Below are 27,040 nucleotides of genomic sequence, written 5' to 3'. Positions count from 1 at the left end.
GGATGTCCAAGGAATGTAGTAATCTCTCCCCTTTGTTTTGAGGATTGGGATAAAAAGTAGGTAAATGTATGGCCTGATTTAAAGCTACTCTGGATACCACTTTAGGCATAAAGGAAGGGTTGGTTCGTAATGAAACTCTGTCCTGATGGAAGATGATAAAAGGCTGGACAGCCATGAGGGCCTGTAGTTCTGAAACTCTACGAGCTGAAGTGGTAGCCAGAAGGAAAGCTGTTTTCCAGGACAAATATTGCAAATCTGATGAAGCAGCTGGCTCAAAAGGAGGCAAAGTCAGTTTTTCCAAAATGAAATTTAGATCCCAAGCAGGTACTGGTTATTTCCTTGGAGGTCTTAAATTCTTAGCCCCTCTGAGGAACTGTCTTAAAAGAGGGTGAGAGAATAAAGGAGGATCAGTGTTGTATTCTGCAGAAATGGCTGAGGCATGGATTTTGATGGAGGAGAACGAAAGTCCACTGCTTAGTAGTTCAGCCAAATATTGTAGTATTTGAGGTAAATTCAGTTTTCCAGGGTTCTGGCCCTTTTTCTCAATCCAGACACAAAAACGTTTCCATTTTGCGGAGTAAGCTTTTCTAGTTGATGGCCTTCTGGCCTCCAAAATGACATCCTGCACCTCCTTGGAGAGTAGGGCCTGCTGTGATGCTAAGGAATCTTCCATGTGGCTAGATTGAGTGTTTTTAGCTGACTGTGAAGAGTTTTGAAGCTGTGCTGAGTCAGAAGAAGAGGCATTAGAGGCAGGGTCCATGGAGGGTAATGAGTCAGGCTCCTCAGGAGTGGGTACCAGTGTTGCCTTGGCCAGTCCGGAGCAATGAGGATCATCTTTGGTCTGTCTGCTCTGGTCTTCAATAGGACCTTGGGCAGCAGAGGAAGAGGCGGGAAGGCATACACTGTCATTGATGTCCAGCTGAAAGAGAGAGCGTCCACTCTCCAGGCCTTTGGGTGGAAGGTCCTCGAGCAGAATTTTGTCAATTGATGATTTTTGTGGGAGGCAAAGAGATCTATGTCTGGCCTTCCCCATTCTTGGATTATTTCTGTAAGAACTTTTGGATGCAACATCCATTCTTGTGGATCTGTCATATTCCTGCTTAGGTTGTCTGCCAGCGTGTTTTCCTTGCCTGGCAAGTACTGTGCTTGTAGTTCCATTTGTAAGTCCATGGCCATGTTCCAAAGTGATATGGCCAGTCTGCATAGGGGATAGGAATGTGTTCCTCCCTGCTTGTTTATGTACCACATAACTGTGGTGTTGTCCGTTCTTATCAATAGTTGACCTGGTTGTAGAAGGTCCTTGAAAGCTATAATAGCATTTATTACTGCTAGCATTTCTTTTTGATTGATGTGAAGGTGCTTTTCTTTTTGGGACCATTTGCCCTGAATGCACCGGTCTGTCATGTGCACCCCCAGGCGTAGTCAGAGGCGTCTGTTGTGATGACTTGATTTGCTTGAGGCTTGCTGAATGGAAGACCTGTGTTTGCTTGACATGCTTGAGCCCACCACAGAAATTCCTTTTGCAGACATGGAAGTAGTGGTATTATTGTTTCCAAACTGTGGCTGTGTTGAGACCATATGTTTTTTAGGTACCATTGTAGTTTTCTCATATGCAGCTTTGCACATGGGATTAGCAAGATGCCATGAATCCCAGAGCCTGCAGGATTTTCCTTGCAGTCAGCCTGGTGCAATTTGCCAGTGTTTTGAAGTATTGAATTAGTTGCCCCTGCTTCTCTGGCGTGAGGTAGGCCATCTGGGTGTTTGTGTCCAAATTGGCACCCAGGAAAATTATATTTCGAGAGGGTATTAGCCTTGATTTCTCTTTGTTGACTGTGTATCCCAGAGAGTTTAATAACATTATTACATAAGCCAGATGTTTCAGAAGAATGTGCTTGCTGTCCGCTTGGATCAGGCAGTCATCCAAATAAGGGTATATTTGTATCCCTTGAAGTCTGCAGTAGGCAATTACTGATGCCAGGCATTTCGTGAATACTCTGGGTGCAGTAGATAAGCCAAAGGGCAATGCAGAGAATTGATAATGGGTTGAACCTGCAAGAAATCTGAGGTATCTTCTGCAATTTTGTCTGATTGGGACATGCAGGTATGCCTCCTTGAGGTCCAGTGTTACCAGCCAAGACTCCTTGCCCAGCATGGGAAGAAGTTGCTGTAGAGCGAGCATCTTGAATTTTGGTGCAGTAGGAATGTGTTTAGGATGGAAAGATCCAAAATAGGTCTCCAGTCTTTTCCCTTCCTTGGCACCAGAAATAGCCTGGAATAAAAACCTTGACCTTGTTCGTGTGTAGGTACCTCTTGAATAGCTTTCATGTTTATAAGATCTGAAATTTGCTTTTGTGCCTCTGCCCTTTGATTGTGTGGCAGTTTTGGCATGCCTCTCATTTTTGGAAGGGTATGAAAGTGGAATTTGTAGCCTCTGTTTATAATGTCCAGCATCCATTTGTCCTTTGTGACAACATGCCAATTTTTTGAGAATAGTGCCAGCTTTCCTCCTAAGGGGGCTGCCATTTGAGACCTGGTTGGCCTGCAAAGGGGAAAGTCATTGGGTTTGCTTTCTGAAAGATTGTGAGTTGTCCTCGCCACCTCTTGGTGTAGGAGCTTGCCATTGTCTGCCTCTGTACGATCCTTGTGGTTGTCCTCTGCCCCTCGGGCGCCTGTATCTGCCTCTTTGGGGTATGTCCGTGGCAGGAAAGGACCAGTTCTTGGAAGGCCAATTTCTACTAAAATGTGGTGGTTGAACCTGCAGAAATTCTTTCACAGTTTGCATTGATTTAGCTTTTTCCTCCATTTTCCGTAATACTTCCTCAGCCTTTGCCCCAAATAGTACATCCTTTTGAAGAGGGGCGTCTAGTAATTTAGCTTTGACATGATCAGGCAAGGTTTGTTCCTTGAGCCAAGCATGCCTGCGTATGACTGAGCCTGTAACAGCAGCTCTACATGAGGCCTCTAGAGCATCAAAACCACATTGTAAGGTATGTTTACTCACTTGTTCTGCACTATGCATCAAATCCTGCAACTTCTTCAAGTCTGGTTGTTCAGGTTGTGACATTTTACTTTTCAATTGAGATAACAGAAACTGTTGGTATTTTAGCATATGAAACTGACAGTTTAAGGCCCTCATGGTTAAGGTAGCTGAGATGTATACTTTTTTTCCCCACCTTTCTAAGGATCTGGAATCTCTCTCGGAAGGCAATGGATTTTTGGCAATGGAAGCCTTAACTCCCTTGGGTCCCTGTGAGATGGTTTCTAGGTCAGCAGCATGGCTTTTGTAAAGAAATTGGTGTGAGTCAGGAACCCTGTAGTACCTGTCAGGCTTAACTGGAGCTGGAGGTAGAGAGTCCGGGTTAAGGCAGGCCTCGAGTAAACATCATCTAGGATGTCCAAGACAGGAGGTATAGCCAGAGGCCTGTGCTGGGGTAACAAAAGAAATTCCCTGAGCCTTTTCTTGGAATCTGAATAATCCTGGCCTTCCCAGTGGAAGTGTTCCCTTAAGGTATGCAAAGTTTCCCCAAATGAGAAATCCTCAGGGGGGGATACAGAAGGAATAGACTCCTCTGCATCAGAGTCTTCAAAAGGGGAGTAAGCCTGTTCCTGATCATCAGAATGTTCTGAAATAATGGATCCCTGATCAGAGGAGGGGGAATCTTCCTCCACTCTGGGCCTTTTGTCCGGAGGTGGCTGAGAACCTCTGATTAGAGTAATTAAATCTTCAGCCATTTTAAGCATCTGTCTCTTAGGCATGGGGCCTGAAGATGGGCCCTGTGTAACTGGTCTCTTAGGGTGCATGGTTGCTTTAGACTTGGTGAAAGCCTTGATGGAGAAAGAAGAGGAAGGTCTGAAGACACCTTGAGTGGAGGTGGACCTGTCCACATTCTGTGTTTCAACGCCAAGAGTGGCTTCGGTATCTGTAGTCGGGGTGTGGGCCGAGGAGCCTGCGACCTCGGTTACAGGAGACACCGCCAAAGATGTACCGTCGGTAGTCAGGGGCTGCGTAGGCACCTCACTGAGAACCGGACCAAGTGTAGTCGGCTTTGGCGTGGTGTCGGTACAGGCCGTGGACCTCGAGTGTCGGTCCTTGTCTTTGCGTTTTTTAGACAAAACCGGTGTCGGAGTATCCGACGACATGGTATAGTTAAATGCTTTCCCAAAAAAATGCTGGGCGAACTCCGCCCGACGCTTAATAGTGCGTTTGTTGAATGTAGCACAACAGTGACAGACCGAGACGTCGTGGTCTGGGCCTAAACAAGGTATACAGAGGGAATGGAAATCCTTATGCGGTATTTGCTTCCCACAAGAAATACAATTATTAACTTTGTCTGACATTGGTCTGAGGCAAGAAATGTTTCCCCAACGGGGTACTTAGCTTTTAAGAAGACTTCGGTTTTCCAAATTTTTCGTAATCTCAGGAGCTGGCCGACCGGCAGTTGCGAACTGCATCTGCTTCGGGCAATGCGTGGCAAGAAAGACTGAAGAACATGGCGTAGGCTGGTTCTTTTATACCCCTGTCGCACTGACGTCAGGGAAGAGGCGACGACAACCGGCGCCGGACCTAGACTTTGGAATTCGGCCGACCGAAGAACCGCCTGACGGCAGGAGAACCCATCTGTTATGACTGCAGCTGTATGCACGATGAACATCTAAAGACAGTAAGCAAAATGTACAAAAAAAAGTATATGAATAAATTAAAATTGTGGGGCAAAAGTTTATGCATCATAAATTAGAAACTTGTAGACAGTGTGCCTAAAGCTCTGTTAGTAGTTAGAGAGTTTGACGGTCTGGATATTTCACAGCTTCTAAAAGGTTCTACACCTACCAAAACTCTTTGAAGCTATTATAAATGCTTCTAAGTGCTTCTGTGTCTGTCAAAAGCAGTATACATTGCACTCCATGCATTATATATTTAGCTACATGTTTTGCCTGTCCCTCATTTTATGTAGGGAAGACTACGCGTAAGTTAAAAGAGCGAATTATTGAGCATAAGTCCAAAATTAGAAGAGAGAGTGAGAATAATGCTTTATTTAAGCATATTAAATTGCAAGGGGGTGACCACAATTTTAAATTTAGGGTTATAGATATGGTCACTCCATCTGTTAGGGGTGGAGATATTAATAATGTTTTAGAAATTAAAGAGTACGAGTGGATACTTAGGCTAGCGGCTGATCGCTTGCCAGGTTTGAATTCCGCTGTTAGCTTGAAACCAATTTTGATGAAGATACAACGGATTAAATTATGTAACTAGATGTGCAATAATATTTTCGTATATACATATTTTTGAAACAAAGGAACTTTTTAATATTTTTAATATATGTTTAATTGTATTCTGTAAGTTGTTATATATTTGTATTTAATCTAATTGTGTAATTGTGTTTAAGTCATATGACTTTGGCTGCTGTCATATGACCATTCAGGCTCCTATTTAAAGCATCTTGCTTTTTTAATACGTTTGTGTTAGTACTGAAGAAGGGTTTTGCCCGAAAGCTTTGCTCTATATAAAGTTTTTGCTCAACGATTGGTGTTTTTTGTATTATCGACAGTACCCATGTTTCTCTTGTGATAGTTTGCCAGGCTGCTGGGTACAGTGATAGTCTGGTCCAACTGCTTCCAGAGGTGGACAGTCGGGGCCTCCCTTCAGGAGTGCTGGAAGGGCCTAGCAGAGAACGTATCTCTACCGCCCTGCTGTTGCAGACCCCCCTCTGCTGGGAGGGTGGAGTCTTCCGTTGTTTCCCCACGTGTCAGGCGAAGCTCCCTAGGATTTTTGGAACCACATCTTTCCACTCTTCTGACCTTTAGGATAGGGTCTAGATGGAGTCGAAAAACGGACTCCTACGGCAGACAGAGTCTTGCCATCCTGTTCACACCTGGTGAGAGTCTCTTTTACCTGAGGCCAGAACAAAGACGAGCCATCGAAAGGGGCATTGGTAAATGAAGACTTGAAAGGTTACACAAACTGACAAAGGGGCATTCAGGAGTGTCTCCGCAAAGCTACTCCGGTACCTGCTGCCCTACTCACTCCATCTGCCGCATAAGAAATGAGCCTCATGGACGAGTTAACCACTGAGGTCAAGATCGCAAGCTGGGAAGCCAACCTGTTCGCAACTCCATCAGCTGTAAGATCCTGCAGGTATCTCCTAGCTCCATCAGGAGATTCCTATGAAGACATGTGAAGTGTGACAAGTAATTCAGTGACCTAACAGTAAAAGTCGCTGAAGAAAACATACGCTTCCCATACCTGTCCATCGTACAAGACTCCTTGTTTGGTGGATGGACAGATGAAGTTTTCACAAGTACCTTCTTAGTGGCTGCTGCCACCACCATGGCATCAACAGGGACCCCTTTGGAAAGGAAGGACTTATCCTTCAGAGCTGTAATAAATTTATTCAGTCTCCCTGGAACTGGTTCCATGGTCTCTGGCGCATTCCATGCCTTTCGACTCACTACACACAAAAGTGGGTCAAAAGGCGGAGACACCCAAGAGGTGGAGGGTCAGGAACCAAATGCATCCAGTAGACAGACTCATCCTCAAAAGGGGCTAGGGACTTCCAGCCACCCCTCTAAGGATTTCCAAGATGTCTGAAAAGGAGACATTCTCAGAAAGGGACTGTGGGGACCCTTCCGATTCATCCAAGTCTGTGTCTGAAGTGATAAACTCAGGGGAGTCTAGATGCTTCCTCTAGCATCTTTTCTTCGGAGGGAGCTCCTCTGAATGTTTGGGGGAGGTTTCAGAAGAGGTGGGGTTGGCCAATGGAGCTCTTGGAGGCAGGAGTAGGGTCAAAGGCAGGCACAGGCACCGAGGGAGAAGGAGCCAATGGAGCCGAGGGTGGAGCAGTCTCAGGAGACAGCATGCTCCTCATCACCTCGAACACGCCACAGTCCTGAGTTGAAGGAGTCCTTGACTCCAAAGAGCCTGGAGATCTCCTCTGAACTGAGAGCGATGGCTCTGAGGCTGATGTGGGAGCCGAGCTCACCTGCACAGAAGCTCCGAGAGGGAGAGCAGGGTCGGACAAGGGTCCAATGCCACTTCCTCCCCTCAGAGCTGGCGAGAGAGCTTTGGCGCCCAGATCCCTCAATGGACTGAGACATTGAGGAGATTGGAGCGGGCGCTGGAACCTATAAAGGAGAGGGAACCTATAAAGGAGAAGTAACCAGAGCCGACGGTTCCACCACCACGACCTCCATGCATTCCAGCTCCGAGCTCAAGAGAGTCAGAGGAAGAACCGATGGAGAAGCTGGATGGGCCAAAGGAGCCAATTCCTTATGGGCTGGGCTTGATAATAATTTAGCAAGTGCCTGTGACTTGAGGAGCCTACTGACCACTCTCTCCACATCGTGATCTGAAAGCCTGAAGGACTGAGAGGAGTGCGATGAGGACTGGTGACTATCCACTCCAGGCTGCAGCAAAGGAAATTGTGGAGTAGAATGTGCTGGCTCCAAAGGAGGAGACCTTGTTCTCTTGTGAGTCCGGACTGGCTCTGAGGACACAGATGGAGCCGCCTGAGACTTAGCTTTTTCAGAGTCAACACTGGGAACCGATACAGCCAAACGTTTTTCAGTGGATTTTGTCTGTTCTAAACTCGGAAAAGATGGCTTAGTGTGTTTTTCGGACACTTTAGCTGGCTGGGGGACCCTGAGACGAAGAATCTTGAGAGTTCTTCAGAAGGCCAAGCAAAATTAACTTTTTTTTTCCCTCCTGCAGGACTCTGGAACTGAAAGCATGACAGTTTGAGCAAGAGTCCTGCAGGTGAACAGCCCTAAAACAATATACACAACTCCTGTGCCCATCCGTAAGGGGCATTATTTGGCAACACGAGTCGCATTTTTTGAACCCAGAGGGCTTCAACTCTTTGGACATAGTGGATAACTGACAGAAAACAATTCTTCACAGCACTAGAAAAAAACAAAGCTATAGGCTAACAGCACACAACAACTAACTATTACAAGGTTGTAACGGCTAGCCCAAACAATAACAGAAATGTTTTTTAAGAAAAAGGGGGAGAGCCTCTAACTTAAACGGCAACTCCCCCAATAGGAGAGCCTCTAACTTAAAATGGATATCCCAGAAAGGGTGGGGAAAAAGAAGAAGAACCCTCTAATTTAAACGGGCTCGAGGGGGGAGCAAGGCCTGAGGAGAAACGATGGCCAAAAACACCCACAACAAAAAGAGGAAGGGGTCATTAGACTAGGAGAGAATAGTATACACTCTAACAAGTTAATTAAACAACAAAAACCTGAGAAGAATAACAATATAGTGAAGAAAGCACAAAGTACTTAGTCTGAGCCAGAAGTTGCAATCTCGACACTGCAAGTGGCAAACGAGACCTGGGTAGCTACCGCTAGGCATGTTGGGATAGGAGTTAGCCTTGAGCTATAGTAAATCGGCCGAGTCGGAGCCGATCCCAACCAGCAAGAAGGAAGGCGAGATGGGACAACATAACATCATCATAGGTTCATAGGTTCATAGATTAGTACTAAGCTAACTGCCCTTACGAGCCATTTTAAGCCTAGCCAATTATCCCTTGTGAGACTCAAACCCTGCACCTTGTGTTTGTAAGGCAAACACCTTAACCATTAGGCCACCCTCCCTACCCTTTATCATCCTTTATCTCTCATATATTGCATATTATCAAAACTTTATCCAATCCTTCTGAGCCCTCTCCTGACAGTGCCTCTAAGGAACTCTATTCATCACTCCTTCCTCCAGTTACCCCATCAAACTCCCCTCATATAATACAGAATAATGTTAATCTAACTCCTGCACCACTACCAACATTTGCTTCTTTTTTTAAACACCTTTATTGAATTATCACTTGACACAGGTAAATTTACATTTATACAAAAGTAATTAAACTGTATTAGCAAATTAACACTAACAAACATTCACATATATTGCTATACATCATATAACCTAAGCAACATTACATAAATTATTCAATTCCCACCCCTACTACCAACATTGTTTCTAACCAATATGCTGCCACTTTGTGTACTCACTGCACTAACCTACCACATTAGCTTTCATGACTCCCATACTGATAAGTGTTAGCATATCATAATTAACTTCAGTTCTTGCACAAAATACCACCTTACATCTACCATTCTACTGTTTCTGACCTCTTCAACTACATATACATCGAGTCAAGTTCTTTATCAAGAAAAATTACAGTACAACCTAAACTAAAACGTAAATGGCATTCACCCCAACCCTAGCTCTGACAAAAAGCAACCAAACAACTTGGCCAGCACAACAATAAATGCTTCTAGATTTTCTTCCCTATCTACCTCTGAATATTAACTCCTGCTTGTAAACATGAATGTTAGCAGTATATTGAACATAATCCGGGACGTTCATACATATGTAATTACTCACTCCCCTGACATACTAAGTTAGCATATGTAGTTACTCACTCCCCTGATGTACTAGTTACTGCTTAAACCTGGTTAAAGAAAGATCTGTAAGATAATGAAGTCAGCCCCCCCCTCCCCCCCCCACACACACAGATTTAATATACTTAAGCATGACAGGGAAAACTAACAGGCTGGTGGTGTTGCCATCATCTAGAAAAACTGGTTAGAAATAACTACCTATCCCAATATAGATCCCAAGAGTTAACAACGGAGAACTCCTCCGATCACCCCTCAAAATCAACAGTTAGAAAGTCTCTATGTATTCAGCTATTCACATTTCATCTGGCATCAACATTTCAACAGCAGAAGATATTCACTACTGAATATCTCACCATGTTCAACAAAAAATTATTATACTAGTCAACCTCAAAACAAACAGGCAACTGATCAACAATGACACTCCCTCAGAATCTATTTTATACAGCTTTAACAAGGTAATCATCTGCACCACTAGAATCAATAAAAATATTCCCTACTTTAGATTTCATTCTTTTTCTGACCTTCTCATTCTTTAATCTCCTTCAAATTTTTTCCACCACTCTCTTATATCCAGGTTCTATGTCAGTAAGAAGCCTAGTATTCCTATCCCTACTATTCTTGACTCATCAGCCATACAATGCCTCTCTACTTTTTCTAGCTTTGACAGTCTACCTACTGACTAATGTTTCACACTCCTCACCTCAATTTTACTTATTCCCAATGTCCATACTCTGAACCCTCCTTACCCATGTCTTATAAGTCATATCTAACATTGCATGTCAAATATACTGAGCATGAAATATTTGTACAGTAAATGTTTCATATTTGGAATTTAACATAATGCATAATGTCACCACAGAAGAAATACCTGTTTTATCTTCAAATACAGTCACTACAAAACAATTACATGCGTGCATCTAGGAGTCTTAAGATCTATGTAATGTATCTTTTATAAAAAAAAAAAAAATTGTCATGAGCATCTTAAATTTATCTATCGGCGCTGTTCTACTCGGGCCTCCCCTGAAAATGGGCTTTGTACACTTGGACTTCCTGGTGAACAAAGACAAACAATAACCTCTGTGGCTCTGCTCGACAGTGGCACAGGAAAATAATTTTCTTGGGTGGCAAAAGCCAGGGTACCTTTTTGGCTGGGCTTGAATAGGCCCCATGGCCGATAGCTTAGTACCTACCTATGAACCTATGAACAATAGTAATAACAGTGGCATATGCTGGCCATGTCATTCTGTGGAAGAAAGATAGTGTGGCAGACTGTTTAACCCTAATCTGGAAATCTGAGTTGAGGATTGCTGGAGAAAGTCTCAATTTGGGGTTTTCCCATTGGTAGTTGTATTAAAACTGAAATTTGCCTGTATGTTAGCCTTGCATTTGCATGGGTTTGGGCTCAGTTTACCGAAGCTGATCAAAGTTTGGCAACTTTAGCCAGAGGTCTGGAGTGCATCTGCAATGAAATACAAGGCATCCGCTGAAAAAAAACAACTAAGAAATAAATATATTTTAAGCCAGCACTGCACGTTGTTAGCTGTATTTAATTGAATTACTGCTTCAATTTTGCTGTTTGTGACTTAGTTCAGCTAGCTCACTTCCTTCTCATATACCACATTCAGAAAAATCTTGCACAATGGACAGGCAGTTTCCCATCGTTTCTCCTGCCATCTTGATTGATATAGGCACCTTGAGGCAATGTACCAATACCTTCAAGTGCACTGACAACCATTTACTCCTAAAGCAAAATAACACCCTAAGTGAGAGATGCAAATACACTGTAGAATTGGAATCATTGGAATCAATTTTCTCAATCAAAAAAAAACCAGACATCAAACAGGTTTGTCAGCACATATGCTTCAATTCTCACACAAACCTCACCTCTCACAAAAACTAAGGTCAAAACACATAAGCCCACATATGCAGAGGTACTCACTAAAAGCCTATCAAAAGAGCAGAGAACTCCAAAACACACACCACCCACACTCACCACTAAACAAAAAGAAACTACTAAACATATCAACACACACACTTGTGTCTCAACAAACAAGCTCCTAAAGCAAAACTCACAAAAGTCTTAGTCATAGGTGACTCCATAGTGAGACACACAGATGTCCCCCTCACTACACTGGACAAGAAGGCGGCCATGGTCAGCTGCCTATAACATGCCAGGATCCGACAAATCATGCATGCACTCAACAACAGCTACCGTTATGACTGTCAACAGCTACCGTTATGACTCTGAGTCATAGTCCATGTTGGAGTGGATGACTTGAAACGTACCTCTTTGGTCTATCTGAAGATGGACATGATGGAACACTCTGATTACATGTCCCAGACAGGCATGTCCCTAGCCCTAAGCAATACCCTACCCTCACCCAGGATGATGCCACAATATAAACAAAAAAGATGACTGACTTCAACAATTGTCTCAGCTTCTGTTGTCACTCCAGGGGGATACAGTATCTGTCAGCTTGGGAGGATAAGGCAGACAGATCTCTCTGCTTTGATGGAGATGGTCTACACCTGTCCCTCCTTGGCTTTTGGATACTGGCAAAGGCCCTTGCCTCCCCCATAGTGTCTTTTTTAGGCAATGTCAAAACAACAAATTTTCTAGTGTAACAAAATCCAACTGAGAGAAACTCAGGGCCATGATGCTTAATGCTTGGAGTTTAAACATGAAACTGCATTCCCTGGAAGCACTCCTTACCTTGGAGGAGCTGACATCAGCGCAATTACCGAGACATGGTTCAAGGCTGCTGAAAGCAACTCGGCTGTGCAAGGTTACAATGCCTTCCACACGTTCAGACCTCAAAATGAGCATGAAGGAAATAAAGGTGGAGATGTACCATCTTCATTAAAACCAAATACACTTCGACACTGGTCAAACAGCATGACTCTCTCAAACTACTTTATGTCCAGTTAACTATTGGGAAACATACCACTTCATTGCTAGCTATAGATCCTCCACCATGAATCAGGATAAGCACACTGCCTATCTCAGTTTACTGAGATCTCTCACCATACAGCTCAACACCTTATTCATGGGAGATTTCAACTATCCTTCCATAGATTGGGGAAAATACACAAGCAAAAACACGCTTGCCCAAAGGTTCCTGGACTCTGTTAACACAAATGCTCTAGAACAGATAGTCTGCACCCCCACTACGAGCGCTAATGTTCTGGACACAGTACTCACCAACATGGGGGGGGGGGGTCACTGTACTTCCCCAGGCTTGATGCCCTCCCTGGTTAGGTCAGACCACAAATCAATCTCATTTGAAGTAACTACTGGGAACTGACACCCTCACAGGAAAGTACAGTTGTGTACCTACCATAAATGTAGATGATCGAGTGTATTCACTGTTGCAGTCATTACACTTGGGTTAACCTGCTGGCAGGTTACCCGCAGTCAGCCTGAATTCCAAAGTCCTGGTCCGGCGTAGGTTGCTGTCGCCTCTTCCCTGACGTCAGTGCGCCAGGGGTATAAAAGATGCAGCAGATGCCATTTTCTTCAGTTTTTCTTGCCCCAGATGTCAGGTGCCCCCAAAAGGGTATGCTAAAAAATTCTGATCATAAAAAAGCATGCCCATAAACTTCATCTACAAGCAAATACACCACATAGGTTGTATAGAATAGAGAAGTACAGACAAGTCCTAGCAATGAAAGGGGGATGGTGGGAGGGTAACCTGCACTGCAACATTGAATACACTCGAACATCTACATTTATGGTAGGTACACAACTGTACTATGTTCATCGTGTTTCACTGTTGCAGTCATTACACTTGGGTTGAATCCCAAAGCTGAGGTTGGGTGGCTGGGCCTAAATAGAATTAGGAGTGGCTATGAGGCCATTCAGAACTGTAGTGGCAAAGCCTGCTCTGGATTTAGAGCAAAGAGGTAAGTGGTAGTGCTTTGTGAAGGTGTGCAGGGAAGTCCAGGTTGTAGCCTCCAAAATATCCTTGGTTGGTACTCCTCTGAGGAAGGCTGCTGAAGTGGCTGCTGCTCTGGTAGAATGTGGCCTAAAGCCCTTAGGCACTGATTTGCCATGTTGTGAATAGCAGAAACGAATGCAGTGGCCTATCCATTTTGAAATAGTCTGCTTTGAAATAGCTTTCCCTTGCGATCCTGCAGTACATGCCACTAAGAGTTGCTCAGTCTTTCTGAAAGCTTTAGTCTTGTCCAAGTAAAAGCGTAGCTGTCTGTGTATGTCCAAAGAATGCAGAAGTCTCTCCCCCTTATTCTGTGGGTTTGGATAAAAGAGTAGGCAAATGTATGGTTTGGTTAAGGGCCACACTGGACACTACCTTAGGCATAAATGTTGAGTTTGTCCTTAGAGAAACCCTGTCCGGATGGAAAATAATAAAAGGTTCCACAGCCATTAGTGCCTGTAATTCTGAGACTCTTCTTGCTGAAGTTATTGCTAGGAGAAGAGCTGTTTTCCATGATGAGTATTTTATCTCAACTGTATTGGCTGGCTCAAAAGGAGGCAGTGTGAGTCTTTCCAAGACAAAATTGAGGTCCCATGCAGGTATTGGAGCTCTCCTTGGAGGTCTTATGTTTTTGGCCCCTCTGAGGTACTGTCTTAGCAGTGGATGAGAGAAAATAGGTGGGTCCGTATTGTAATGAGCTGAAATGGCAGAGGCATGGATCTTAATTGATGAGAAGGATAGGTCTTTGTCCAGCATCTCAGTTAGGTATTGTAAAATCTGAGGAATATTTGGAGGAGGCATGTCAATTCCTTGTGCCTGGTTCCAAGCACAGAATTTCTTCCATTTTCTGCATAAGATTTTCTGGTGCTGGGCCTCCTGCCCTCCAAAATAACATCCATAACTGCTTTAGAGAGAGGTGTGTTCTGAATGGTTACATTATCCACCATGCAGCCAGACTTAGGGTTCTGAGTTGGCTTTGTAGGATCTGACTGTTTTGTTGGGTCAGCAAATGAGGAATTTGAGGTAATGTCCAGGCTGGGCCTTGAGGCAAGCTCTTTAGGATTGGGTATCAGTACTGGCGTGGCCAGTCTGGGGCAATCAGGATAATTTTTGGCTTCTCTTGTCTGACCTTTAGGAGTAACTTGGGGAGGAGAGGCAGAGGAGGGAAGGAATATACGGAGAGGGCTTTCCAGCTGAATGAAAGGGCGTCCACTTTCCATGCTTGTTTGTGATAAGCCCGAGTGCAGAATCTTTGTAGCTGGCAGTTGTGAGGGGAGGCAAATAGATCTATGTCTGGGCATCCTCATTTCCCTGTTATCATTCTGAAGATTTGTGGATCTAGTTTCCACTCGTGAGGATCCATGAGGTTTCTGCTTAGTTTGGCTGCAAAGGTATTTGTCCTTCCTGGCAGGAACTGTGCTTGCAGGTGTACTTGATAAGTCAATGCTGTGTTCCATAAAGTCATGGCTTGTCTGCAGAGGGTGTAGGAATGTGTGCCTTCTTGCTTATTTATGTACCACATGACTGTAGTATTGTCCGTCTTTATCAGCAGTTGTCCTGGATGAAGTAGGTCCTTGAAGGCTGTCAGTGCATTCTGTACAGCTAGCATCTCTTTTTGATTGATATGAAGATGCATTTGGCTTGTGGGCCATGTGCCCTGAATACATTTTCCTGCCATGTGTGCCCCCCAGGCATAATCTGATGCATCTGTTGTTAATGTCTGCCTGGCTGTCCCTTGTTGTGGTGACAGGCCTGTGCCCACCATCGAAACTCCTGTTGCAGGCAGGGAATGAGAGTAATTAATATTTCCAGGCTGTGGCAATGTTGAGTCCAAACACTTTTTAGATACCATTGTAGTTTCCTCATATGCAGTCTTGCATATGGAATTAGTAGAATGCAGGATGCCATGTAGCCCAGAGCCTGCAGAATTTTTCTTGCAAATAACTGGGTCTTTGTTGCCATGTTTTTGAAGTAAGGAGTCAGTTGCCTTTGTTTGTATGGCGTGAGATAAGCCATCTGGGCAGTTGTATTTAAGATTGCACCCAGGAATATTATCTCTTGAGAGGGTACTAGTTTTGATTTCTTTTCGTTTACTGTGTACCCTAGGCAAATTAGCAATCTTTTTACAAATGCCAGGTGCTTTAGTTGAATGTCTTTGGTCTCTGCTTGAATAAGGCAGTCGTCCAAGTAGGGAAATATTTGAATTCCTCTTTGTCTGCAAAATGCAATTACTGGTGCCAGGCATTTTGTGAAGACCCTGGGTGCAGTAGATAAGCCAAAGGGCAGTGCAGAGAATTGGTAGTGCATTGAGCCAGCTATGAATCTGAGGTATCTTCTGCAAGATTGTCTGATTGGGACATGCAGGTATGCCTCTTTGAAGTCCAAAGTTACAAGCCAAGCCTTCTTGCCCAGCATGGGTAGAAGCTGCTGCGGAGTCAACATTTTGAATTTTGGAACGTCCAGAAAAGTGTTTAGAATAGACAGGTCCAGAATTGGTCTCCAGGCTTTGTCCTTTCTTGGTACTAAGAAAAGTATTGAGTAAAATCCTTGTCCCTGCTCTTGTTGTGGCACTGGCTGAATAGCCCTCATGTCCATGAGAGATGAAACTTGTTTTTGTGCCTCTGCCCATTGATTGTGTGGCAGGTCTGGCATACCTTTTGCCTTTGGAAGGGTGTGAAAGTGGAACCTGTAGCCCTGAGAGACTATATTTAAAACCCATTTGGCCTGGGTGATCGTGTGCCAATTTTGTGAAAAAAGTGCTAGCTTTCCCCTAAGGGAGCTGCCAAAAGATAAGTGCTTAGCATTGGCAGAGGGAAGTCATTGGGACTGTTTCCTATAAGGCTGTGACTTGTCTTCTCCGCTTTTAGAGGTAGAAGCACCCCATTGTCTGGGCCTGTATGAGCCCTGGGGCTGTTGCTTGCCTCTAGGGCGTCTGAATCTGCCTCTTTGTGGTCTGTCTGCCACTGGAAAGGACCAATTCTTAGTAAGCCAGTTCCTGCTAAATCTGGGTGGTTGTACCTGCAAGAAATCCTTTACTGTCTGCATAGATTTAGCTTTATCCTCCATTTTCTTCAACACCTCTTCTGCTTTAACACCAAACAAAGTATCATGCTGTAATGGAGCATCCAATAATTTTGCTTTAACATGATCAGGCAGATTCTGTTCCTTTAACCAAGCATGCCTTCTAATAACAGAACCTGTAACTGCGGCCCTGCACAAGGCCTCCAGTGAATCATAACCACATTGCAAAGTATGTTTTCCCACTTGTTCAGCTGCATGCAATAAATCCTGCAATTCTTTGTTCTAAGAACATTCAAAATTTGTCAACATTTTTTGTTTTAACAAAGACATTAAGTATTGCTGATATTTGAGCATATGAAACTGACAATTTAAAGCCCTTACAGCCAAGGTAGCAGAAGTGTAGACTTTTTTCCCCCATCTGTCCAGAGCCCTAGAATCTCTATCTGAGGGGACAGCCTTGACCCCCCCTTTGGGACCCTGTGAGATAATTTCTGGGTCAGCAGGAGGGTTTTTATATAGAAATTTATGGGAATTTGGAACCCTGTAGTATCGGTCCAGCTTAACAGGAGCAGGAGGTAAAGAGTCTGGAGACAGGCTGGACTCTGAAAATACATCTACTATGTCTAGAACAGGAGGAATTGCAAGAGGTCTGTGCTGAGGCAGTAACAGAATGTCTCTAAGCCTTTTCTTAGAATCTGAATAATCCTGGCTCTCCCAGTGGACATGCTCCCTCATGTTATGCAGGATTTCCCCAAATGAGTAATCCTCAGGAGGAGAAGCTGAAGGAATAGATTCTTCAGCATCAGAATCCTCACAGGGAGGAACAGAATATCCCTGTTCTGAAGAGGAATAAAAGGAAATGTAAACCTGATCAGAGGAATCATATTCAGTATCTTGCCTAGGCCTCTTTTCAGGAGGGGGATGGGAACCCTTGATCAAAGTAATTAGGTCTTTGGCCATTTTGAGCATCTGTTTCTTAAGCATAGAAGTCTGTCCTGGAGAATGCTGTACTTGCTTCCTTGTCTTTAAAACTGCTTTAGACTTTTGTCTTGGATGCTGAAGTAGGCTTTATATAAAGTTGTGTAGGTCTGAAAACACCCTCAGAAGCCGATGCCTGCTCAGTGGCTCCGGACCCATCTGAGGGATTGATTTCCGAAGGGGTCAATACCTTGACTATCCAGAGGCCTAGTTGTCTCCACATGGGAGTCGGAGGCGGCCTGTGGCTCTGAGGTAGCTGGAGTCAGGGGCTGCGAAAGCGCCTCACTGAGAAACGGCGAATGGCCTAGAAGAGGCTTCGTCGTCGGTTTTGGACCTCGGATGCTTGTCCTTTTCTTTATCCTTGTGCTTTTTATGAATTCCGGTCTGTTTTTCCGACGGCATTATATAGTTAAACCTTCAGCCAAAGTAATGAAAAGCAAAATCGTATCGACGCTTTATAGTGCGTTGGTTAAATCTAGCACAAAACCGACAACTAGCAACGGGGCCTAGGCAAGGAATACAGTAAGAATGAATATCCTTATGAGGTATTTGCTTCCCACAAGAAATACAATTGTTAACTTTTTCTAACATCGGTCTGGAGCAAGAAAAAAGTTTTCCCAATGGGGTACTTAGCTTTATTGAAGACTTCGGATCTGAAATTCAATTACAAAAATCTCAGGAGTCAGCCGACCGGCACTTGCGAACTGCTTTTGCTTCGGGCTCCGCACGGCAAGAAAGACTGAAGAAAATGGCGTCGGCTGCATCTTTTATACCCCTGGAGCACTGATGTCAGGGAAGAGGCGACAGCAACCGACGCCGGACCAGGACTTTGGAATTCAGGCTGACTGTGGGTAGCCTGTCAGCAGGATAACCCAAGTGCAATGACTGCAACAGTGAAACACGATGAACATCAAAAATTATAAAAAACAAATTAACCACAGCTAACTACAGCCTATTAAGTGATGGTATAAAAAGCTTCATTACACCCACAGTCGCACACATCAATGATTACTATGCAGAAGTGTACGCAAATGCCCTTTACAAGCACTTACTGTATATACTCTGCTGTACCTGACTGGAGCAAAACCAAGTCTTTCCGTAGAAACAAGCCACCATGGTGGACTTCAAGTATAAACATATTATACAACAAAAGTGAGAAACCATTCTCCAAAATCAGGAGGGATATCACTCTACAGAGGAAGAGTTCCCTTCTAAGCCTAATAAAAAAAATCAGAAATCTTGTAAAGTCTTCGAAAGGAAATTACACAACTAAAATCCCATCCCTAGCCAAGGATAATCAAAAGGCATTCTTTAACTATGTCCGAAACCTAAAAGGGAATGCCCAGCAATGTGCCGAACTGGTAGTAGATGGGACCACTACATTACTAGATATCGCCAACCTGCTAGCTGACAGATTCAGTGCAAACTTCACCCTCCTATCCTCACCTACCATATCCCAAAGCATACACGACACCAGCCCTCTGCCTACTACCTCTAGAGAACAGGTCATCTCTGCGCTTGCTAAGGCCAAAAACACGGCCTCAATAGGACCAGACAATATTCCAGGTTGTTTACTAAACAATTTAAAACAAGACCTAGTGGACCACTTGGCATTCTCTTTAATCACAGCCTGACATCTGGCTATGTTCCTGCATAATGGAGAACAGCAACAGAAATCCCCTTGCAGAAAGGGGGACCATCAACTGACCCTGGGAACTACAGCTCTACAAGTTTAACTAGCCTCATCGGCAAGGCCATGGAAATAATTGTCATGGAACTTATCAACAAGGACACAGGTGACCTCCAAATACTGGACCCAAGCGAGTTTGGCTTTAAGGTTAGATCATGCTTATTAAACCTGGTAGACTTCTTTGAGAATGTCACCAACGCCATGGAAGAAAGTAAGACAGTGCAGACAGCCCATTTCAACCTTGTCAAGCCTTTCAACACAATTCCCCACTCTGGCATTATTGAGAAACTCTCCCAGATAGAAATTAACCCTTACATTACCAGATGGGTAGCCAACAGGGTCACCGACAGAACCCACACTGTCAAAACTGGTGACTCCACCTCTATCAGTAGATCCATCACCAGTGGAGTACCACAGGGGTCAGTGCTGGGCCCCTTACTATTTGGTATCTACTTCTCAGAAGTCCAGGCCAAAGTAGATGGCCTTTGGCTCACCAAGTCTGCTGATGATTGCAAACTGAGAGCAATCACTGAGTCCTACAATGATGTCAACATATTGCAAGAAGTTGCAAGAAGGGCTAACACAAACAAGTGACTGGTGCCAAAGCCACGGTCAAAAACTAAATGCAAAAAAATGCATTATTATTCCCTTTGGCAAAACAGAATTCCCTACAAATTACAACACTGACAGCCCCTCCTGAGTTCCAACCCAGTGGTGTGAGGCTTGGGAACTTTGAACGCCAAGTTTCTACAATGGTAAGGAAAGCCTTCTATGTAACACACCTCATAAGCAAGGGCATAGCATTTAGGTCAAGGAATGTTATATTTCCACTGTACTTGACCCCCTCCATCAGACTACTGACAGAGTATAAGGCACCCTTTTTGCATGAATCTCACCAGACACCTGCAGCATCTGGAGAGACCCAAGAAGTTTCTCACTAAGAAAATACAGGGACTCCAAACCATGACCTAAGTGGACAAGCTGAAAGCCCTGTCAATTTACTCTGTATCTTATAGGCTGCCAAGAGGTGACTTGTGCCTGGCCTATAGGGCAATCTCAAACCCTGATCTAATGGAAATGCTGCATATACGCAAGTCAAATAGTACAAGCGTCACTTGTTCTAGGGATCTCAACCTAGCTTGTGACATTAACAGAACTTGCTGGGGAGATAGATACGCCTCCCAGAGACTACTGCTTCTTGGGAATAGATTTCCTATTCACGTAAAACAGAGCTCCTCAATGACCCTACTCAAACACAGCGTAGACAACTGGAGATGAGACCACAAATTCACCTCTGGGGTGGCAAACATGTCTCTCATGGACACCGGTAGCTGGTGTTGATCACAGACCCACTCTGTTCATAAATTCATTCTGTGAACTACCCAAAAAGACCATATGGGGATACTTGGGATTAACTCATTCACTCCAATGGAGCTCAGGAAGTTTGCTGTGCAACTTCCAATTGGCAGAGCCTAAGCCTTTTGAGAAAATCTAATTATGCCCTCACATTTCAAAAAAAATGTTCACATCTCTGGAACCATAGGGGTTATGAAAGAAATATAAATGGCAAACTCTTCAGCACAAACTATTTTTATAGCGGTGGTATTCTTTAGGTTCTAAGTCTTAAACCAAATTTTATAAGTCACAGTAAACATAGTAACTTTTACGTCTGTAATATTTTGCAAACAACTTACATCATCTCCGTAACAACTCAAGTTACTGACATTCAGTTAGCAGCATTTTATTCGTCTAGCTGAGAGCTTTCATATGAGGCTAAGGAGTTCTGTCTGTGTTACTTGGTTGTTGAGATATTTAAAAAAATTTGAAAATTATATTTATATAAATTAATATCATAAAAACAACAGTTAATATCTCTTTACCTCCACTAGACAGAGGTCAAGTATTAATGCAGTCGAATTTGTGTTTGTGTAAGCCTTAAGATGAAATATTTTTAAACCTTGTACATAGCATGGTTTTGGAATTATTGATGCAAATATGAACAAGCAATATTTGACGCCTAGAGGTGTCAGGGTCTATATTAGATCACCGAACACTTAAAAAAGTGAACGGTGATTAATCGACCCCATGTAAGCGAAAGCTTACAATGTCGAAGTATCAGAACAGCAATTTTTTTCCAAGGGAAAAAAAAAAATCACGGTTCCAAGAAAAATAAATAAATATAAAAAACAATTTCAAACATTACATTAAGTGGGGGGCTTTGCACCCCACACCCCCCTACTTAAATATACCAACTCCGAGACCACACTACAGTGCCGAAAATGGCAAAGTACCGAAGTGGCCAAGCAAATTCTTTCCCAGGGAAAGAATTTGCTTAAGAGCCGCTTCGATATTTTACGTTTTCAGCCTTTTATGGTCGACCAAGATGCATTCGAAAGAATGCGTCTTCGGTCTTGCAATACAGACCTGAGGCATCAGTGGGAAGTAACTGCAGATGCACCTGGAGCTATTACTCCGATGTAATGAGTTAACACAGCTAGGCTTGTAAAGGCTCTAGGGCTGCAAGCCTAGTAACCTACTATGAATGTATGACAGCTTACTATATCGCTTGGCTAAGCCTCTGTGCTGCATTCATTGCCAAAGTATTTGTGACAGCTGGAAGCAGCAGTTTTCTGTCCTTGATAACTTGAGGCTTTAATATACACTGCAATGACAGAAGGACTGTCACAACTGATAAGAATAAAGGACAGAGTGAATTCCAATTTCTGCTCAAGAGAAAGCTCCAGAAGACTCCCTAATATTGAATCAATGGTCACATCACAGAGGCGAACATCTAACAAGTACAGTTACCTATGCATAAATGAGAATTCAAGGACTGTTGGATCACGAATATATGTATACGTTTCAAAATGAGGTGTGTTAAGGGAAGCTTGTTCTGTGGAAAGCAGTACAGCATAAACAGACAATACTGTATTTCAGGGAAAGTTCTTAAGACTTAAACTTAAGTTGCTTTTACACATGGCAGTCCTCCCAGAGCCTGCTGATGGTCTTGCATAATGCTTGGTGTGCAGCAGGAGTCAAAAGAATCTCATAAAATATGTCTGCTGTTTCAGCCTGTACTATCTGATACATGTGATTCACAGCTGATCAGCATCCATCTTCAGTTTACACATTACAGTCTCAGTCTTAGAAGGTGGCAGTGTCTGTCCATGGTATGTGGGGGTGTTTTTCCGAAGCTCTTTCTTGAGGGAATGTCACTGCTTTTCCCTTGTACGTTTAACCAGATGTGCCCAAACAATGAATGTGTACATTTGCTCCAACAATATAACGTGTGAAGTCATTGATGATGAACTTCCACTATTCAATAATGTGAGCTGAATAAAGCGCCAGAATACACACAAAAAATTATACAGCGGTGTACTTCTGATTGCTCTCCTGTGTTATTCTGTTGGAACAGCTGACTTACTGCGCAACCAACTTCTACAGGCAGCTGGTCCTGTGTATGTCCACTTTCTACTCTGCACAGGTACTCTTTTGCCACCTTAGGAAACACCATGAGTGCTACACTGCTTCTTATGCTGCCACCAAGCTTTTGGATTGATGTTAGACAAATCCCATTTCCAATGACTCAGGAAGGCTGCCTATGATCATGTCAGTTAACTAATGTGCTTTAAGGAACAGGTACTCAAGAGTCTGTCTTTGGTAAGTTGGGGTAGACCCATGTGTTTAAAATCTTTATAAAAAAATTCTAGTGTTAGTGTTACAGTTAATCAATGATGCAGATTAGCAACTAATATATACAATGCTAGAAATCCAAGATGATGTAATTTAATTTCTTAACTGTGAACTTGTGGTCTGGACATTCACGTACAGTTATACATTTATTCTGAGATAGATTAGAAAGAGGGTAATTACGGAGGATGAAGTGCCTGGATATGCAAGTAATGCTTTTCTTTCTAGTATTACAAATATATTGCTCACAAAAAAAGTCATAGTCAAGCAGATCTGGCTCATTGTATATGCTGTATGTAATGCTACTGCACATATTTTTTTTACTTTTTATTTATCAAGTATACATTTTAATAACAGTGCGTTTATTTTTGATTTTTAAGGTAACACAATTGTATCAAAAGGGGACTTTTGGTCTAGTCTATCTACCCTAAATAAATAAATAAATAAAAAGATCACGACTTCCACAATACCTTGTGATGGTGCTGACAGCAACATGAGATGGGGGATGTGTTTCATGCATCAAAAGCTGCAGGTAAGTGCTACTTTGCTCTCTTGCCACTGCAACAACTGGATCCACCTGGCCTTGGTCACAATCATAAAAGAACCGTGGGATAAGCCTAGAATGAAACAGCAACATATTTTTCTTCGCACAATCATCTGAAATGCATTTTATTTAAGCAGTCATTTTAACTACCAGTAATTCACACTTGTTTTTTAAAGGTTTAGTTGCATGTCTTCTAATATGTTTTAGAACACCAGATGGTCTTTGCTCTCCTCAGGCCCTTCCTTCTAAATGCTATTAGTTGACCTACAACATTGTAAAGGTTTGCTGGTCAGAATGCAACACTGCAGGCTGAACAAAATAAAAAGTAATTTCTAGACAGCCATTACCAAGACAGTGTGCAAACCAGCAACTCATAGCTTTAGTATGGCATTTGAAAGACTCAATCACAGAGTCTAAAATTCTGACCAAAACAAACTTGTCCCGATACCTCCCACTTGTTACCACCCATTTACTACATCATCAACCCAAATCCTGGTTTCAGTTTACGTTATGCTGCCCTGTTTTCATTCCCTCTGGTGAACACAATTAATATTCAGTTCCTGTCCATTTTTGTGTGCGTTTGTTGTGGAGGTGGTTAGCAAAGACTCTCAGTCATTACTTTATATGAACTCATCAAAATGCTTATTTTAATTGTACAGCTCAATTCCTTTATTTATTCTGCAGAGCATAACTGTGAGAAGTACAGTTAAAACAACTTAGTGAATTCATACTAAATCTTAGCCATCTCTTGAATTCATACTAAATCTTAGGAGTCTCAAAGTATTCCCCTTACTCCATAGTAAAGCAATCTCAGAATTAGTATGTATAAATAACATAGGTTGCTGTTCAGCCACCATTGTGACAGTAAGTCTTGGACTTCATTGTTTAAAATCAATCTACTGCTTGTGTCAAACATTTTTTTTTACAGCAGGTCAGAAAACCACTACACTTGGCTAGTATTCAGAGATAAAAAAAAAAAAAAAAAAAACATGAAAAAAAAAAGACTGCTTCTACTACTTTTTGAAACTTACACCACTATGATGCTTTCTACAGAGCAAGTGGTAGTCATGCAAATCATAACACTTAGAGCAGCACAAAATAAACAAACAGAAAACTCTGTTTACTGTCATTTAACTTTGTGATGCTCATGTGCTTTCCTGCGAGGCAGTAGCAAGTGAGGTCATAAAACTCCTGAAAGGCTACTTTTCTCTGAGGATAAAAAGCCCAGGTGAAATGAACAAACCACTCAGTGAGAGCTGTTGTGAATACAACTGCAATCTGAGGTGGAATTTAACTAAGCCCATTGGAACTTCCTGTAAGCACCCACAGCCAAAGCTGGGACATGCTCAGAAAGCCAGAATGAAAATGTAAACAAAGACCAGAATCAAAACAAAAAAAAATCTCTAACTGTCCCTTTAATTCCAGGTACAGTAATTACTTGCCTATAAACAGATTCAAATTCATCAGACTCTCTTCCAACTTGATGGGGAATTCATAAAGTAACTGCATACATCAATAACTCAACATTCAGTCACAATATGAAGGTCAAAGTTCCTGGGGTGTGAAAGTAGTGAAGTAGCCTAACGAGCATCCCCAAGGGGAAAAAAATGAACCACATCTAAATTCAGCCTAATATTAGGCCAGATTAAGAGTGACAACAAGTACCCTAATGACAAGGGCGTATCGAACCATGTCTAAATGCAGAGTAATAGATGGCCAAATTAAGGGTGACAGCTCCCTGATATAAAACTAAATTCTATCAACACATATTGCTTGCAATTACAAACAAAACGCTGTCCTAATGGTACAAGTACAATTTCATTTTGCGTGTGACCAATATTAGTTCCATAAAAAATAAGTGAAACACTTGTCTGACTTATAGACTCGACCAGATCTTGAGAAATGACTCAGCAATAAGAAACATCAACCAAAAACTGTACAGAATAGCACATCATAGTATTTGCTCTTATTAACAAATGTTGAAAGTCATGGAAACATTACTTGTACAGTACCAGGAAAAATACATAGTGAATGACAACCCTTCAGATTTGACATGAACCTGCTGGCCATGCCACTACAACACAACAACATAATGCTCTTCCAAATAAACTACACACCTCCAGTAGGAAACACAAAGCACCAATAAAGGCAGTTCCAAAACAATCTGAAAATAAGGTCATGAACACAAGCAGTATAAAGTTTAATCCACATAAAAAGCAGGATTTAGCGCTTTCGTCTCCTTACAAGAAACTTCATCTGCTTGTGTTCATGATTTCATTTTCAGATCGTTTTGGAACTGCCTTTATTGGTGCCTTGTATTTCCTACTGGAGGTGTGTAGTTTAATAGCAACTTTTTTCTCCAGTTTTCCACTTTTTTGGATAACTCTTCCAAATAAGTAATCACACTTTCCCACTAAAAAAAGGTTGGGACTAGGATTCACATGGAGGAGTAAGAGATCTGATCAGAAAAACCTTCATAATAGCTAGAAGTAAAACATATTTCACTGTGCCCATGGAGCAGCCATTTTTCTCGCAGGTTTTCTGACTCTACAGATGGATGACATGTACAAAGATATCAGATGGCCAATGCATTCACCCCACCCCAAAAGATTACACAAAAAACACAGCACACAGCATCAGTGACTTCATGTACCCTTCTGCCAGATTAATAAATGTATACTAGGCTAAAGACCACTGGGGCCTTTAGAAGCCTAGCCATGCAAGCCAAATATACCAATGAGTTATTGTGCCTTAGAGGTTATTTTAAGGGGTGTATATTAGTTAGGGTATGTTTTAATGGCTGCCTCTGACCATCACAAACATAAGAATCAAACCAGAAGATTCATTTCTTAGTATCTCTCTTTCTTCTTTATTTCTGTGGCAGTCGGGTGTGTCTTTTTCTCAAGTTCAGTTACTTCAAGCTACAGTTGGTTTCTTCTTTTACAAAACGCAACAAGGCTTTGCCTATCTAACACTAAACCCCCTGAGTACAACATTCAACTTTCCTTTTTCAACTTGCAAAAGGCATGTATGTTGCAAATACAAGTTAACTCTGTATGTCTTTATTGTTATTCAGTAACTGAGCTAGCAGTCCTTGTTAAATTGTTTGCTAGCAAAGCTTGCATCTTCTCAGTTAATTGCCCATAAAAGCAAATGCATCAGTTCAGGCTAAGGAAATGTCTGTAACTGGACCCCCCCCCCAACACTTTAATAGTTTATCTATTGTTAGCTAATTTAATTTGAGCTAGGAAAGAGTTTGCATGTCCCCAACCAATAACTAAGCATTTTTAGAACATAACTTATATGATTTTAAATAGGTCCCTTTACCATTACTTATGCTAAAAAGTACAGTTGTGTACACTTACCATAAATGTAGATGTTCAAGTGTATGCACTGTTGCAGTCATCACATTTGGTTTATCCCTGCCAGGGTAGTCCTCGGCTGGCCCGAATACCAGAGGCTTAGTATTTCTGCCTTGGTTCCTGTCGTTTCAGGACTGATGTCAGGTCATCAACAGTATAAAGTAAGGCAGCCAACGCCATTACATCAGTTCTTCTTGCCCTGTCAGCAGCTCCCAAGTGGGAGCCAGGTTATGGTGGAAGAACCCCACTAGTAGAAAGTAAATACCAAAATCTTCCTTGTAAGGAGAGAGAGAGAGAGAGAGAAGAGGGGGCTGGAGAAAGGGAAACCAGGACTCCAACAGTGAACACACTCGAACATCTACATTTATGGTAAGCGTACACAACTGTACTATGCTATTCGTGTTTCACTGTTGCAGCCATTACA

At 42.7% G+C, this 27,040-nt stretch overlaps 1 protein-coding gene across 4 annotated transcripts in view; it reads right to left on the bottom strand.

Annotated features, from left to right (window-relative positions):
* The window catches only part of HTT (huntingtin), a 4,811,037-nt gene that overhangs the window by 3,175,819 nt on the left and 1,608,178 nt on the right, over positions 1 to 27,040 (bottom strand). For all 4 annotated transcript variants that reach the window (XM_044062924.1, XM_044062926.1, XM_044062925.1 and 1 more), the window contains one exon: positions 23,181 to 23,327. In XM_044062924.1, the coding sequence (XP_043918859.1) occupies positions 23,181 to 23,327 (147 nt within the window). The remainder of the gene's footprint in view (positions 1 to 23,180; positions 23,328 to 27,040) is intronic.

This window comes from Protopterus annectens, chromosome 2.part1 (assembly GCF_019279795.1).
Source record: "Protopterus annectens isolate FY-2018-M chromosome 2.part1, PAN1.0, whole genome shotgun sequence".
Classification (NCBI taxonomy): Eukaryota; Metazoa; Chordata; order Ceratodontiformes; family Protopteridae; genus Protopterus; species Protopterus annectens.
This window is presented reverse-complemented; position numbering and strand designations above follow the sequence as displayed.